Source organism: Metopolophium dirhodum, chromosome 1 (genome assembly GCF_019925205.1).
Source record: "Metopolophium dirhodum isolate CAU chromosome 1, ASM1992520v1, whole genome shotgun sequence".
Lineage (NCBI taxonomy): Eukaryota > Metazoa > Arthropoda > Insecta > Hemiptera > Aphididae > Metopolophium > Metopolophium dirhodum.
The window spans coordinates 118614312-118633489 of record NC_083560.1 but is presented as its reverse complement, the minus strand read 5'-3'; the positions used below and the strand labels follow the sequence as shown (position 1 = coordinate 118633489).

Below are 19178 nucleotides of genomic sequence, written 5' to 3'. Positions count from 1 at the left end.
ATCGTATCAGTGCACGTTTATGCGTTTGTTTTTGAATCTTACGTTTATTCCCAGTTCACAAGTAAGTTCGCCTTTAAAAATGGAATTAATTAATTCTAACAAAAATACACCCAGGTATGGGAGCTTTATACAATTTCCACAAAGAATGCTTCGTTGGTGGTGTTAAAAAAACAGTCCATGTTTTTTGTAAACTGATTTGAACATAACTCATCCAACTTTTATTTCTGTGTATATTGATCATATGCATCAAGAAAATGAAAATCTATTTCTGCGACAAAAATAAAAAATCTTTTGGTGGAAAAAGTTAAATTAATAAGCGATTTGCCTGTTCAAATTTTCTAGGAAGTGAAATATAGTTCCCGAAGTGTACTCGCTGAATTGTCAAGACAAGAATTTCTAAAAAGAACAATTAGAAACTATAGGGCATTCAATGATCCACCTAAACGTTCTTGTGCAAACGAAATAAATATAGAAGGTAAATAATATTGTAAGTTTTAAAAGTAATTTTAGATTCTGAGCGAAGCGATGAATGTATTGATTTTACAATGATGTGTTTTTTTTTTAATTTTTAATTTTTTAATTTTTTTTTTTATTTTTGTGTCTGTCATCACCTTTTAGGACAGTAAAAGTGCTTGGATTTTCTTCAATAGTAACTTTTCTGATAGAAAAGTGAATCTTGTTGGTACTTTGGGGGGTCAAAAGTAAATTCCCAGTAGTTTTCACAAGCGACGTGAAAAACAAAAGAAAAATTAAGGAAAAACGGGAATTTTTACGCAAAATCTGTTTTCGAGAAAATCGATTTTGGTTTTTGGTGTAACTCTAAAACAAATGACCGTAGGGACATGAAATTTTGACTGAATGATTATATTAGCATTTTCTATACACCATAAAATTTTGAAAATATTTTGACTCTTTTTGAGCTGTTTACGGCCATTGTCAGTTTTCAATTTTTTTAGTTTTTTTTTCTATAAATATCAATAAAATTTTATCTGTTGAGTAAAAAAGTTTGAAAATTTAATAGAAGGCTCCTAGGTTATTGTTTCAAAGGCAGATGAAAAAAATTAAAAATCCTTAGTCACAGTTTTTAATTATAAGCATTTAAAGTTCAAATTTTGACAAAATACGGAAAAATCACGAAAAATAGAAAATTATTTTGATGAGAATTCATAAAAATTTTTCTTTTTAAATCTAAGATTTGAAAATGTAATATAAGTTTACTCATAAGTTTGTCTACCTTTATCAAAAAAAAAAATGTCTAGAAGAAACTTAAATTAAATTTTTATGAGCGTCTGAAATTTATATTTTTACAACATTTGATATTTACTCGATTTCTCATGTAACAATTTTCATATTTTATTGTAATTAAAAAACGAATGACTGTAGATACTTGAAAATTTCACTGAATGTTTATATTAGCATTGTATATACACCATAAAATGTTGAAAATATTTTGACTCTTTTTGAGCCGTTTACGGACATTGTCAGTTTTCAATTTTTTTAGTTTTTTTTTCTATAAATATCAAAAAATTTTTATTTGTTGGGTAAAAAAGCGTGAAAATTTAATATAAGGCTCCTGATATATCGTTCTAATAGCAGTTGAAAAATATTAAAAATACATAGGCACAATTTTTTTTTATAAGCATTTAAAGTTCAAATTTTGACAACATTTATCAAATTTATAATTTATTAATTATTTTGTGGTTAAAAATTTATAAATTTTTAACTTTTATGGCTAAGGATTGAAAATTTAAAACAAGGCTCCACGTAAATAGGTTATATATAAATTACTTTATTCACAATAATATCATCAAATATACTTGGTAATATCATAGGCTGACTGACCGTTTTCGCTCAGAATCGTTTTTCTTATACAATGATATTATATCATTGAATTCAAATTTAACATCATCCATTACAGTGACCCACTTGTAACCTACTGTATAGCAGAGCGACATCCACTTATCCACCTTTTATGTATTTATTTTTTTTTTAAATTAAATACCTAACAACTATCAATGTTTAAGGAATACAATAATTCAAAATGAAAAGTCTAATAAACGTACCTAGCTTAACCTAGTACTATTCAGGTGATTCATTTATCAAACAACACTCATTATATTTTTATTTTTTTCTCATAATTTGATGTCATGAACAACACATTTTTCAAAAAAATTTATTAATTTTTAATTTTTTACACTTATTTTTTTAATTTACTAGTAGACTAGAAAAGTATTGGTAATATGGAAATGAAAGATTTTTGCTGTATGACAGTGGATCAAAAGCTGATCTATATTTTAATGTTTGCCACTGATAACTATTTGCTGTTCTTGGCTAAGTCTGATACCCTGTTTGTTGACGGAAATTTTCGTCTCGCCCCTGAATTATTCAAGCAATTATACGTCATTCGTGTACAACTGTGTATTACACATAAATTCCGTATTTGTCATATCAGTATATTATTATATTGTGCAGAAAAAGTCAATCTATACATTATGAATAAATATTTAATGTTATATTAGAAAAATGCCAGACTCGTGATTTGAACCCAGATTCGATATTTTTACATTTAGATTTTGAATTAGCAATCATAAATGCTGCAAAAAATAATTTCTGAACCCATTTTGCGATTAACGTATGTTTTTATCATATAATATATATTTTGTGTCAATCGACATTCGACACATAGAAAAGTTCAGAAACTTGTTTTGTCGGAAAACGTATAAAGAAGATAGTTATTTTCAAAAATATTACGACATGATTGATGGATTTAGCTTTCCTACCAGTAGGTGAATAAAGAAATAATCCCACCAGAATACCAGATGCAGAAGACCTTTTAATTTATTTTGATTCATATCATGTAATTAGTACCTACTTATATAGGCGTGTAGGACCTTGCATTTTCAAAAAATTCCACCTATATTTTCTCTTTCCTTATATGTACATAATACCACTTAAGTGGAAGGTATGGAACGAATATAATACAACTGAAGGGTGGAATGATCGATTTGTAAAACTCTGTGGAGAATGAAGATAAACATTAAACTATTTGCAAATAAAATATAAAAATAAAAATGGAAATTTCCGAAATTATCGTTGAATATGTAGTCGGAGATTCGAGAGTTATTAAAAAACTAGGACTCGGATCGTAGAAAAACATAAAATATATATTGTATACAAATACAAGTGGGCAAAATCGGTGTGTTAGATTTTTTAACAACCGTAAGTCTACCATAAGTAAGAGGTATGATTAAAATATTACATTGTTAATTGCATTAGGTATTATAATAATTATATATGTGTACTATTGTATTTATTATTTTAGACTTTTTTAATTAATTGAGTTTTTCCTAATGTGGGAGCTTTTTTCCACGATTCGCTGGGTTGTGTTAGAAAAAAGCTATAGCTTGAAGTTTTTCACGAAATCACATAATAATATACCTACCTATCAAAATTTGAATACACGCTGTATAATATATAAAATAATATACTAAGGTGACCGGCTTTCCAATTATTAATTAACATACTTACTATATACCCACCTAGTACAGTAGTATTTATATTTAATACATATCATATTTTTTTTACTTTCTCTCCTTGAAACTCTTCTTTAAGACAATGTATAGAAATTAAACCAATATATTATAATATGGAGATTTGATTAATAAAAATATAAAATAAATAAGAACCCACTTACCTTATTGATACAATATTATAAATTGTAATAGGTACATCCAAGACAGGTTAACGGTTTTAAAATATGGTACCGACATACCGTACTAATATTATTATGTATACCTACACTTTATAATTTATACACTATTGACTATACAGTAGGGATTAGACTGTATTGGGTACCTACTACTCTATACAGCATCTATATTATATTAGTCACCGCTCATTCTAGACAAATCTGACATAGAGGTTTTTGTCCGGATTAATTGTTTCTTTATTGAGGTCCTAAGAATTTAGTCCATTTAATATTATGCGACGGTCCGGATTATCCAGTGATGGATTTTAAGCGGTGACTATATATTATACCGTAGGTATTTATAAATTATAGGTTATGTTTAAAGTTATAGTGTCATCATGCATTAATACTCAGTCATTCATTATATTATATAAGTATATTACTTAACTAGTTTTTGTACAATATATAAAATAAGGTAGGTATACCTATTAATTGGCTATTTGATAAGCTTACAAAACCGGCCTACGATATAATATAGTGTTAATACATAATCCGGGTCTAATGTTGCAATTTTTACGTTAATTCCATTGAGTTACTCTATGGTTAATTATACATCTCTAGTGCGGATTTCTGACGATTTAGGAGCAAAGGAAAAATTAGAAAGATGTCGATACAAAATTACTAAGTCATTAAGATTGATAGCGTTTTCGATTTGACAAACTAGTGTGCACTGAAATTCCACTAGCACTACGCGAGTGTTGTACTAGTTTTCTAAAAATTGAATAAGAAAAAAACATTATTATCAGATATAAATAATAAATATAATAATATGATAAATAGGAAATTAGATAATATTGTGTCCCGTTATAAAGAAAAAATGTTCATATTTATAAATTGCACTGGTAAAATCGGCGAGCGCACACAATTATCGTCTGTGCTGAAAATCGAATACAAAACACTGCACCAGTTCACTGAATATTGGTCAAATCGAATACGTTTTTTCTCTGAGTGCAAAAAGTGCGTCAAATCGAAAACGCTATAAAAGCGGAAGTTGGAAGTGTATTTAGTCGGTGACAATTAAATGCCAGAGATACAGAATATCTAAGGTTTACTATATAGGTTTTTATAAGTTATATTATATATAATATACGTATATTATACAAATTTTGTTGACCGTCAATTGTCAAGACGTCAAGTACTCATTCAAATGTCGGTCTGTTGCGTTATTTCGTTAACACGTTTACTTTTCAATATTTATTATTACTTTAAAATGTTCAGTTTATTTTAAAAAACTACAAACGTGAATTTATACTTGGATGACCCAAGTGTGCCTTGTTCGTCGGGTACGTTAAAAAATGTCATAATATATATATATTATACAATATACTAAATATTTATACATTAAAAAACCGGGCACGGGGCACCCATAGAGACTGTACCTATATATTAAAAACAGACTACCTATTTAAGAAGGAAGAAAGTGTGTGTATAATTTGACTGATTTCAGAGAAAAGGAGAGGAGAGATTTTAAGACTTAGGAAGAGAGGAATTTATCTATATAATTCATGAAATAAAATAACATTCAATTAACTCCGACAGTCTGACCTGAGATATATGTATACGCATATAACTATTACGTATATAACTATTAATTACTATGTTAACAAATAATCGCATTTATTCACAAAATAATAATAGTTATATCGTACATAATAATAAAAATATTTTTATAAATGTAATATCCGAAGATAGTATATATAGATAATAATATTAGGTAATCATACATTTTAATTCTACTTATTTTAAAGGTAGGTATAAATATTTAATTTTAAACGGTATAGTGTATAATATTATTAGGTATATTATAATGTTATCATCGATGAAGTATTACTATATAGTATAAACGTTCAACCTATACGTAATAAAAAAATTGTAACATATAGTGGTTACTAGGTATACCTATATTAGGTTATAAATATTTTATGTCCTATATAATGTCCTATATGGCTAATATACACTATAATAACTATTATTATTATTATTATTATTAATAAGTAATAAGAATAACTAATAAAGCCTAATTTATTTAAGCTACATTATATGTAGGTATTAAGTTACATATTTTTTAGATAATAGACGTATATAATATATGTGTATTGTGTATTATGTAAAGTATAGAAATGTTATATGGTATCTAAATTATTAATTAATGACTACCTATAATCATAACTAAAATTATGATTATTATTGTCATAAGCGTGCACAGACATTTCTGTCAGAGTAGGTAGTCATAGATAATTATTAAACATAACACATAAACACAAATACATACGTATATATTATATAATTATTCACGCCTAACTGCCTAAGTTATAGAAATTAATTAGGATGGGGTAACCTAATTTAACTAAACATACCAAGGTAAAAAATTATTTTATAAATAAAATAAAAATGATTGATAATCATTTATTATGATAATATTGAATATTGAAGAGGGTGAAAAATTCGCACAGTAGTCAGGTGCCATCACCGCATGCTATTGTGACTATTATGGTAATTTATATTTAGGTACAACATAAATGAAAATAAAATAAAGTCAACTCTCAAACATAACGTCGTTATATACTTATACGAAGGCATTAGAGTAGTGGTTATACATATTACATATCATAATAATAATTTTACTTACATCCCTTATTGTATAATGTATTGTGTTTAGGCGTGCTTTAACATCCCACGCGCGTGTTACTGTCCAAGTATTTAATATACCTAATAAGTAATAACCAATAAGTATTAAGTATTTACTTCCCAATATCGAAGGGGTGGAAGACATAATTGCCGAAACGAGATAACAATAAATAAATCGTACCGTACAAAACTGAAAACTCAACAAAAAAAAACTAAAATCCGTGATGTTTAATTTAGAACTACTTGTAGGTATGTTAATTTTTTAAAAACGCAAAACCTATAATTTTAAATTTTAATTGACAAATAAATTGTTTGTTATTACCATAAAGCATCAGAGTTGTTGTGTTATAATATGTAGTTATACTATATTGTGAATACATTCGCATTCGCTATTCCCGTAGGTAGGTAAGCAGGTAAGCTATACTGTGGTGAAAATTAATTCTATGAATATTTTGTAATTATTAAAAAAAAATATATTTTTTCAATCATAATAATATATAATATTACATAGATCATTTAATTAATGATGGTTTTGAATATTTTGAAATACATAAAATACATATTATATTTCTTTTTTATTTCCATGCCCTTCGGTACTTATATACCATGCATATAAGTGTAATTTTGGTGCGAATGATATGAAGTGTTTTTATATAACCCTTATGTCAAAAAGGTAATCAAAGGAAATACAGATCAGTTTTACGTCATTAACATATAATGAACATATTGTTCCGGTATGGCGGTAGCTACCTAGTTAATACTAAATAATACCTTATAAAGCAAAGATAGCTAAGATACATTTATGACATTAAAACAGAAAAAAAAATTTCTAAATAATGAATAAAATATTAGATGTTTAATGACCCAAATACTTAAAAACGCTCACTAAAATAATGTATTGGTTTTTAAATTAATAAATACAATATTACCTAAACATAAATTATAATAGTTATATAAAATGTATATAACTATTTTGATTTAAGTTTGAATTTCAAAACTGGTTTTAATCTAAAAAACAATATTTAAAAATGTTGTAATAGGCATGTTACAAACCTATAGTAGTTTGGTAAAATTAAACTAAATTAAAAATGTACCTAACGCTAATAATATTCATACTTGCGTACATTTTGGGGAGTATTTTTTTTATCGATTTGTTGGATATTTATAAATATAATATAATATTATGATGTAACGGAAAAAGAATTCATTCGTGATTTTTTATTGATTGGTGAAAATGCCCTAAAATTACAAAAAAATACCTAAAAAAGTCAAAAATGCCCTAAACACGAAAAAAAACAAAACAGTTATGATAAAAAATGAAAATGAAAATGAAAAATTAATTATATAGATTCGTAAGTTATTAAAAAAACATTTTAAGTTGGGAAAGTATATCGTCTATGACGTTTGAAAAAATGTTAACAAAAATCAACATCCTTGCCCTATAACGCCTATACTTATTAGTTATTACTATATCTTCTGCTGTAATACATAAATACATAATATCATAATAAACCAACCTAATAATTAAGATTTTGTAATGTGCATATCTGGCTATTTATAGATAAAGTATATTATAATATTTATAAAATAAGTAGGTACAAGGGACCTATAGGTACAGCGAAATTATTCAATAATGTAGGCGTGGTACGATTGCAGCAGTAATTTTCCAACTATTACGGTTCTAGATCCATATATAGATGCGATATATAATGATTTGCAATCAAACAATTCCACGTGCTTTGGACGGACAGGAATCATGTACCTATTACCTATGAATATATGGATCATAAACCTCTTCAACGTTACATTACATAACGTGTATGGGCAATTGCGGTGGCCTCAAAGTGTCAATCGGTCGTAGGTACCTATATATAGCCTCAAGTCGGTAACTGCGTTCCCGTTGTTGTGTATTATATCATGGGTGATGTATAATATTGTTATTTTACAATATGTGTAATATTGTACATATAGGTAGGTCGTTGGGTCCGGGGCAGTGTCGGTACGTCGTGTTTTCGTTTTCTCAGCGCCATGCCGCCATCTCATCGACCGGTCGGGTGATCGTCCGCACAATCGTTTAGGCTAACGTCGTCGTCGGGTCTCGTTTATTGGGCGGGCACGCAAGCGGGGCACATACCGGACAAAATATGTGTGTCTGTGTGTGAACCGGTGCCCGACCATATAATAATAATAATAATAATAATCATAATATAATTATCATAATACGCTGCGCCGTATAGTACGACTTGTAGAAAAAAAAACCAGAAATCGTTAACGAGCACAGGTGTGCTGCATCTACAGGTAGTTGTTGGTTGTCCGGTGCGCAACGAGTTTTCATCTACGCAGACTACGGCTACAATGATAGTAATAATAATAATATTAATACACACCGACACTACATAGGACGACGATGACGGTTACTTCGGATACCTGTTATAATATTAACCGCGGCGGATGTGGCGGCGCAGCAGTCGTTGTGCCGGATCTCCGCGCTCCCACTGGCCGTAATTTCGAACGACGCAATCGTCGACGCGTCCTCGTCGGTTTTTTAATAATAATAATAATAATAATATCCTTTCCCCCTTCCGCGGTGCAGTCGATGGTGGTTTTGTGCCGGGTGCGGTGAGGGGAAGAGATCGGCCGGACGCGCGCACGCACACGCCGACCGAAGTCACCGAACGGCGAACAGTCGTCTTGACGTTTTCGCCGCGGTGTAGTCGACTGCCGTTCGGCCGAATCTCAACCGTATACGAATGCGTGCATAGTCGCATAGAGTGTTATGTTCTACTGCGTGTTGACATTCATCGACATCATCACATAGTAGTATCTACACGATAATTAATAATAACGGTCGGCTGCGGACGATGGCCGCCACAGCGGTGACGAGGGCTCATAACCGGGCTATCGCAAAGGTCAGTAGTTTACCTTATATGTTGTATACTTACACGATGTATAGCCATCTATCCATCTAGATACTAATAACTATTACTATAGGATATAATGTGGTAAGTACCTATATATAGATGACCGTCATACTGAGCGTATGTTCTTAAAGTGGTAGGTAGGTACTAAGCGCCCAGTGATATTTATAATAATAATAATTATAATTATAAGCCAGCTTTTTTAATATAGGTATCTAGGTATACTATGCGAATGCCATACAGGCCTAAATCGTAAAATTTATCTCTAAGTCCGCGATCGGTAGATCTATTTATTTATGTGTGTGTGTATGTGTGTGTGCGTGTACGTCTGCGTGCACAAGATTCCCCCTCGCAGGTCCTCCCATCATCGACCGTGTAACTGCGCGCGTATAACGGGTCCGTCCTAAATTATTACCGCTGTTTATCGCTGCTTCCACTATATTATTAGTATTTATTACTATTGTACCTGCAGATACCAGCTACTATTTTATGGGTATACCGGGAAATCTGTGCATGCCTAACTCGGCCGCCCGAGCGCGCACACATAATAATATAAACGTGTAAATAATAATTCATTTAAATGAAAAGAACGTAGGTACAGTGTAGTTGTGATAAAGGTATCTGCATAATTGCATAAATAGGTAATACCTATGATCATTCTTATCGGATAGTACCTATAAGAAGAAAGGAGATATTATAAATACGCATGGTACTAGTTGAATTTATAAGTATTTAGTAGTAGGTATTATAGGTACCGTACCTAGCTATTGTAAATTGGACATGATACTTCCGAGTCTCAGAGAGTGTGATGTAGGTTGGTAGGTACACAATAATAATACGTATTGAGGAATTACAATGTATACGCCGTCAGCTGCAGTGGCGATAAAAATTGTACGGCATCGATATACCTACATAAAACGCGTGTCAACCCGTTACAATGTACCCGTTTACCAGCACAATAGTTTATTAGTTTCGGAACGCGGCTGCGGCGACGAGTGTATAATACACTAATATACTATGTAGGTATACCACCTACCTGTTGCGGGATGTAGTACACGAATAATACTGGCTGTGTACCTATCTACCTATGTTTTTCTATCGCCGACACAGACGATTGCGGACAAAGAGCGTTGTAATAATGTACTAATGAATACTGCGCTGTGACTGTACACTTATAATACGTACATATATTTATAGATGAATAACATCGAACGGTAACAGCTTGCCCACGGAACATTATTTATAACACTACAACAGTCATCAGAGGTGACTCCCCAAGTCGTACCTACCTCGCAGCTGTATAGAAAGTGAACCGAGAAATGATTTTCATTGTAGTTATATATTCGTTAGATTTAGAGACTGTGTCACCACAAGGCACAATATGCACTATAATCTATGATACATACCTCTATGGTTTTAAGTACAGGTAGACTAGGTACAGATATAGGTACTTGTTTTTGTTATGAAACTTATACCCGTATTACGTATTATGTTTCCGGATCAGCATCACCAACCAAGTGGGAATGTGCAGGCTCTGCTTTGTCTATTACACACTATGCTATACTTAATTCAACATGATTCGTGTTTATTAATGTGGCTCAATTGTTCGTGGTCATATTATATAGGGCACAGATCCAAAGGCGGCTACTTGCCGGGCGAAGTTGCAACGAGCGCGGTCTGCTTTGAACCGGCAGATGGACCGGGAGCTGCGGTTACGCGAAGGCGCCGAGAACCTGTTGCGGTGAGTATAAAATATATAATAATTTCGTTTTCCCAATGATTGTGCGCCACAATGCCTCGTGTAATGCACTGGTGAGATGACGAGTTAATATATGTGATGAACGGCGTTTCTCATATTAACTTTATGGATTATATATAGTACCCTATACAATATGTACCTTAATGTTCCGCTGCCTCCCAAAAAGCTCACCGTGAAACGTGATAATTATATTATGTAAACCTAGAATATTTTTCAAGAAATCACGTTTCACGATGAACTCTTATTTACTCTGTGTATTATTTTATTTCGTAATAATAATATTATGTATGATTTAGGGCCACCACCAAGGATGGTGGTAGTAGCGATAACAGTGGTATCGTTGGTAGTGGCGGCGGCCGCAGGAATAAGAGCAAAAGCAGAAAGCTCATCAGGCAGACGGTGGCACTGGAGCTGAGTTTTCTAGATTCCAACGTCCGATTGCTGGCTGACGAGCTGGCCGAACTCAACGGTTCCGTTGACGTCTACCAGCACCGAGACGACGACGATGACAATTTTGACGGACCAGCCGTGGTAGGTGCTAGTGTGGATGGCTCAATGGCGAATCGACGTCGACTGCACCGGCAACGGTTAATGCCCATGATTGCCGTGCCGTTGAAAGACACCAGGCCCATAGATTTTGGACCACCACTCGAGGTAATATTATTTTATCACAGATTCACAGCTTATCTGACTTGTGTGTGTACACTACTTTATCATCATATTTCCCATATAATAGGTTCGCAAAACCATTCGCAGTTGCATATCAGAATAATAGTAGACCATACTTTTCAATAAAATTGACAACAAAAACCCATTGAACAATGAATATTACTATTACTAATTATGACTTATATAAGGACTTAATTATATGTTATAATTTAGAAAATTAGGAGCTAAATGACGTTTTTTTTTTTTTTTTAAAATAAGTATCTATTAGTACTTACCTACCCCCACTGCCTCATACACACAAGTTAAAATATCGGCGTATTTCTTTGGTTTTTCGACAACTCGACCTATTGTATTATTCCCAACTAAACACGTTTTTTGTGGCGGGTATTTTATATATTATACAGCGGTTCATCAGTCAACACTATGGCGTGGATTTGTCAGCGGCACCGGAAGAGACAAACGCTGGCCAAGGTGGTGTAGGGGAAAATGGAGATGACTGCGATGGCAGTGGTGTCGCGGTGCGGCGGCGTTCGTTGTCGTTACGCGAAGCCATCGACGAATTGACGCAGCTCCGGGTGGTACGTTATACAAATATAGGTGTTGTGTTTACTCACATTCTGTTAGGTATATCAATGTATGGAGGGCGAGGGGCGTGATTAGAAAAGAAAAAGTTGAATTTTAATTCGTACTCTAGAATTCATTTAATTGAAAGCTTAAAGTTTTTTAAACGGGAACTAAACGTATGAAGTGAAACCTAAAATACGTCTCGTGATTTCGTTAATAGTATAAATAATGACCCGATTTACTTCAAACATTAGTATTTATGCTTATATCCACGGGAGAATAACGTGCCCATATAGGTATAAAGATATTTGATATTCACAGCAGGTGACTATGATTATCATAATACATACCTAATACCTATTATATATTATAATTTATATTACGTTATTAGAATAATGCAAAATATTTGGTTCTGAAATAGAAACTTCCATAATTTATTGGTATTTTCGCTCTATATAGAAAAATCTAGCGATACCGTGGGTTCTTGGACATAGAAAACTTCAACTAAATTTTTAACTATAATTACGTAAGCAATAACACATATTTTTGAGGATAAGCTCAAGTCTCAAGGCCCATAATAACATATATGACTATACGAGTGCATAAAACGTTTATCATTAAACACAACGAACATGGAATATACCCAAAGTTGAACCCATCGTCATCATTTTACAGGACACACAGACGCCTAGCAGAGACTTGGACGGCGTTCGACTTTTGCTACGGTATTACAGGCAGCTGTACTACGTTGATCGCAGGTTTTTCCCACCGGCTTCGTTGGCGGTACCGGTGACGACAACGTCGCGACATCATCAACAGCATAATCGCCAGCAGCAGGACCCCAATTATCGTCACGTTAAGCAACAGCAGCAACAGTATTCGCCCGCCGTCGGCTCGTCATTTACTTCACCGCCACCGGCCATTTATTTCGAGTGGTAATTTATCTCTACAATATAATTACGTAATAAAATTGAATTTATACATATTATACAATATATACTCAACGGTAATATGAAAAATTGACAAATGTACAGACATAAAAATAACTATATAGATGGCTATAATAACCAACATTATTATTTGATGACATTCGCCATTTACATGTGGTAGGTACTTGCTTAATTTTTACAGTCTTAAAAACAACTCTTATACGTCTAAAAACAAACCAATTTTTAATTCATGTAGTGCTATTGTTATTGTTATATTTTAACTATGTTAATTTTATTTGCTGCGTACAATTTAATAAAATACATTTTTAGTATTTTTACTTTATACATAGAATATGTATTATGTCCCTATGACCCTATCTATATATTTTTTTAATAATTAAAAGTACCTATAGCACCAGTCACCACTCACCATCAAAATATTAATGATGATAAATAATAATATACATGACAGTATACCAGTGAATGATATCAATTAGTATCAAATATCAATGTTCTGTATTTTATTTTTCATCGTAATATATTAATTTGTATTACAAAGTCGAAACTATATACACTGCAACATTATAGTATGGTGATTTGCCGTCCGCATAATATTATATTCAGCCATGCAGATGCAAATATACATCATTGTTATGTAATGTGCAACAACAACGTTGATGAAAATTTGAATATAGCTCGTCACGCTGACTTAACTCAAAATAATTAAAAGATTAAAAACAGCATTCGCTGAAAGCAATATTCAATATACTATGTAGTATACTGGTAAAAACAAAACACAATGTTGTCCCACAAACAAATATAAAAACCATATCATTTAAACTCATCCCGTCCCTGCGTTCGTTAAGGTACGATTCGTTTGGTGGTCCAGTGCCGTCGTGCGGACAACGCACCGTCCGGTTCGAGCAAGCGTGCGTACTGTTTAACGTGGCCGCGGTGCACACGCAAATGGGCGCCAAGCACGACCGTCGTTGCAGAGACGATGCAGAAGACGGCGACGACGACGACTACAGCATGAGCATTGGCTCGGGAAAGCGAGCCGGCTCATCATCGACCTCGACCGGACCTGAAGCGGCCGATGGGGCCGTGGCCGCTGCGCAATGCTTCTTGCGGGCCGCCGGCGCGTATCGGCACATCGGCGACACGTTCGCCAACGCACCCGCCCGGGCCGCCGATCTGCGCGCAACAGGCGTCCTATACGCAGTCATGATGGTCAGTGATTTTTATATTTTATTGTTATATTATATTTATACCTATCGCCACGACCACGGCTTAATACGTTTCGATCGCCGATGGTAAAGCGACCGAAAGTCGTATATGTTCGTGTTTGTTCAATAGCATTAATATTTTAGATTCTGAGCGAAGCGATGAATGTATTGATTTTACAATGAAGTGTGTTTTTTTTTTTTTTTTGTGTCTGTCATCACCTTTTAGGACAGTTAAAGTGCTTAGATTTTCTTCAACAGTAACTTTTCTGATAGGAAAGCGAATCTAGTTGGTATACTTGGTAAAAGTAAAAATTTCCCAGTAGTTTTCAAAAGCGACGTGAAAAACAAAAGAAAAATTAAGGAAAAACGGGAATTTTTACGCAAAATCTGTTTTCGAGAAAATCGAATTTGATTTATGGTGTAACTCTAAAACAAATGACCGTAGGGACATGAAATTTTAACTGAATGTGTATATTAGCATTTTCTATACACCATAACGTTTTCCAAATATTTTGACTTATTTTGAGCTGTTTACGGACATTGTCAGTTTTCAATTTTTTTAGTTTTTTTTTTCTATAAATATCAATAAAATTTTATCTGTTGAGTAAAAAAGCTTGAAAATTTAATAGAAGGCTCCTGATATATCGTTCTAATAGCAGTTGAAAAATATTAAAAATACATAGGCACAATTTTCTTTTATAAGCATTTAAAGTTCAAATTTTGACAACATTTATCAAATTTATAATTTATTAATTATTTTGTAGTTAAAAATGTATAAAATGTTTAACTTTTATGGCTAAGGATTGAACATTTAAAACAAGGCTCCACGTAAATAGGTTATATATAAATTACTTTATTCACAATAATATCATCAAATATACTTGGTAATATCATAGGCTGACTGACCGTTTTCGCTCAGAATCGTTTTTCTTATACAATGGTATTATATCATTGAATTCAAATTTAACACCATCCATTACAGTGACCCACTTGTAACCTACTGTACAACAGAGCGACATCCACTTATCCATCTTTTTAACATTAATATTAATATAAATTGATGCTTACTGGGACATTTAAATTTTATTTTTAAAACAAAAATTGAACGATTTAAAAAAAAACCATCTATTCTGATACGTTTAGGTACATGAGTTATTTGTATATATAAATAAAAGTCAAAATACAAGAATATGTGTTAGATTAGGTATGTTATACAACTTTTGGCCTTATGATGACCATTAAATTATGTAATTGCAACAATACATTTTGTTGACGTGCTCGTCGTTAACCTATAGGCTCAGGCTCACGAATGTGCTTTCGAGAAATTGCAATGGCGCTACTTGACGTCCGTTCGACATCGGTGTAGTCGTCAACGTCATCGAGGCGACCAAGCCAAAGAAGCTGAGGCCGACGCAGAAGGACTTGGCAGTGGTGACCGTCGTAGCCGTGGTGACCGAGATGCCGCAACGAGACGAACATCGGCATCAGGTGTTAGTGGTGGTAACGTTGGAGGGACGTGCGATGTAACCGCAAATACACCGTCGTGGACAGAGTTGGCTCGTGAAGCAGCCCACGTGAGTACCTCTACTGACTACTCATATATACATAATACTATAATAGTTAATAAGTAGTTAATAATAGGTATATTATAAACTCGTGTCTTATAAGGAGCAAAATTTAGGCAATATGCAATTTTGTCTCCACCACTGGCTGTGGCCTTTGGTTAGTCGTAAATCTTAAATGATAATTAATGTGAGTTTGATGGTTGCTATAGACTGGCTTATCTATTCACACGCTGCAGGCGTGCACATCATATCAACGGCACCTCCAACCAAAAATAATAAGCTTGAATTTTTGCTCAAAGCACGCTTTATATGAAACTTTCATGACTCGTAGAGTGGCTTAATTTCATTAATTTTTTTTTTGTTAATAAAAGAATAAGTATCTAAAGGATTGGACTTTGATTCTTGATTACGTTCCTGAAAACAAAAATAATAAAAAAACAAAAACAAAATTGGTAACATTAAAAATCGTTAATTATATGGCTGACAAATAGAATTTTAAAAATCGAAGACTAATGCGCACTATAAGTAATTTTTTCTCTACCACAAAAAAATTAAAATTATCAAAATCGGATAATAGTTACAAGGCGTGAGAGTTTTTCATGTAAGACAAGTGGTTGTGCAAAACAACAGGTCACGTGCAGGCCCCTTGAATATAATAAATAAATAAAAAACCACAAATTGTGACAGTCTGTCATATATTGTGTAGGTATACATAATGTCTCATTGATAATAATATATACGTACTATTGTAGCTTTGGTATATTGCTATTAACGCCTAAATAATAATAATAATATTTTAACAAACATCAGAAATGGTGCGTGTCGAACGACGGTGAGACTGTGTAGGAATCCGTTGACATAATTAAAGGAATTTAGCAAGACCAGTCAGTTTTTGTATTACATTCTAATGACATCGCGATCGTCATTCGTCACAATTTACTAACCGTAAATTATCTATTAGTACCTAATAGCTAATATTAGTATAATTCTTTTTTTTTTTAAATTCTATAATTTTTCATTTTATAAACTGCCTCGGGGATTTTATAATATATGATTTTTTAATGGCAACAGGAATTTTAAACAATTATTGAGGAATTATTTTACAATATTAAAATGTATATAAAACAATGCACATAATATACCTACCTAAAAATATAACCTAGCAATGAACATACCTAATGGCTAATGGTTAATTTAGATAATACAATTATACATTTTTGTTGGTAGTTCACTAGTTTCGTATTATTTAGGAATTTTAGTATCTACATTTAGGGGTACCAGAACATAGTTTTTCAGATAGGACTATATCTAAATTATTTTTTTATTACGCTATTTAAGTATACCTATTGTGTGAAATTCATAACAATATCAATAGACAATAGCCATTAGAGGGTCTGAACTTTTAAATCAATTAAACTTATTTAATACATTTATTTGGTACAACGAAAGCATATTATATAATATATATTAGTAATATTAGGTATAGGTCGTAGGTGTAATAAGTATAATAACATGATGATTTTATTAATTATTAATTTTCAATTGTCACTGTAATCAAATATTAAGATGGTAGAATATCTATAATGTATTATTTGTACGTTAAAGTATTACACTACTAATGCCTATAATCAGGGTTGGGCAATACCTAATCAATTAATTCGCGTCAATTTCAAATAATTAAAAAATATAACTGGTTACAACTTACAAATTGTTTGCGATTTAAAATAAAAGATACATGCACCTACGACCTCTACCTATCTAAAGTTGTATTTGAATAGGATATAATTAATAATCGGATGATATCAATTTAGTAGACATTTTTAAAAACTAAAATATTTTATTTACATCGATATGAAAGTTGATTTATTTTCAAACCAAAATCACCTTACATAGAGCACCCTCTAGATACGCCCACGCTGACTAGATATAGGTATACTTATTTTTCTGACTTTCAGTTTACACTAATAATAGCAAAAAAATAAAAAAATATATGTGTAACATTCTATGTAATTATTGGTAATTGTATTATTTATTTTAAAATGTATCGGATTTAAAGTATAATTAGTGCTGTACCAATACTTGTGTGTCGGCGTATGTTATCCTTATCCATATTTTGTATTAATCTTACCTTTTAGTTAGGTAGTTTTAATTTATAACTTAACTAAATCATTTTTCTTCTTAACTCCTCATACAAACAAATATTTAGCGGTCGCTTTTTTTTTTGAAGAAATAGGTACCTACACTTAAATAATGAAGTAACTTGTAAATTAAATTGTACCTAAGTTACTGTAATTGTAACTTGTAATTAGTAAAACATTTTCAAAGCACTTTATAAATTATAACCAGTTACAACTATAATCGAGAAACTTAACTATAGTCAATCGATATACTAACTATAGAAACTGTAGAATAATATTTCGTTTTCGTTACGAAGGTGTCGCGAATGTACGGGGACGTGGTGAACAATAGCAGCAGCCGCCAGTCCAACGAAAGAGCCGCCCATCGTGGTAAGGAAAACGGGGGCGAGCAGGGTGTAGCTGCGACACCGGTGTCTATTTTGCCGGACGTCTGGGTGGCCGTGTGCCGGATCAAAGACCGGCACTACGCGGCGCTGGCTTACCGTTACGCCGCGTGCGCCCTGCTCCCGTACCGTCGATGCGGCGCGGACGGACAGCCGGACAAGCAGCACCATATGGGTGGTGCCCGCCGTCGTGGCACCGTGGACTCGGACGCCAGCCAACTGCTGACGGAGCTGACGGCGGCTGCGGCGGCCGCGGGCCTTGGGGTGGCCGATGACGACGACGACGATGACGAGACGAGCTCAGTGGCGGTGCGGCAACGGCGACGTCGAAAGCAACTCGGTATGGATTCAACCCTAAATGTTCTTAATGTCTTATGTGTGAAGATAGTTAACCAGAGGCGTGACTGAGAGGTGCATGCGTGGTGACTAAAGCTCTAAAGGTTATGGTTTCTAAACGTCTTCTCTATACGTTACTCATCATCTTATAGTATTACTTATATTTTAATAAGTTGATAATTCAGGGTTCTAGCACCTTGAATTTTGAATTTGCATGGAAATTGCTCTTACAACAAAGCGAGAATTTCTAAAAATTTATTGTATTAAGCATTTTATTCCTTCATAAGTAGATAGTGCGATGTTTTGAATTTTTCT

At 32.8% G+C, this 19178-nt stretch overlaps 1 protein-coding gene across 2 annotated transcripts in view; it reads left to right on the top strand.

The window, feature by feature from the left end:
• Positions 1-19178, top strand: part of LOC132936434 (uncharacterized) — a 64643-nt gene that overhangs the window by 34340 nt on the left and 11125 nt on the right. The window contains exons 1-8 of one of the 2 annotated variants that reach the window (XM_061003166.1): positions 9048-9285; positions 10920-11035; positions 11350-11707; positions 12127-12300; positions 12962-13221; positions 14082-14445; positions 15737-16015; positions 18441-18867. In XM_061003166.1, coding sequence (XP_060859149.1) covers positions 9238-9285; positions 10920-11035; positions 11350-11707; positions 12127-12300; positions 12962-13221; positions 14082-14445; positions 15737-16015; positions 18441-18867 — 2026 coding nt within the window. In that variant the 5' untranslated portion in view covers positions 9048-9237. Of the gene's footprint in view, positions 1-9047; positions 9286-10919; positions 11036-11349; positions 11708-12126; positions 12301-12961; positions 13222-14081; positions 14446-15736; positions 16016-18440; positions 18868-19178 lie in introns of those variants that run through there. The other variant, XM_061003164.1, reaches the window with a different exon arrangement.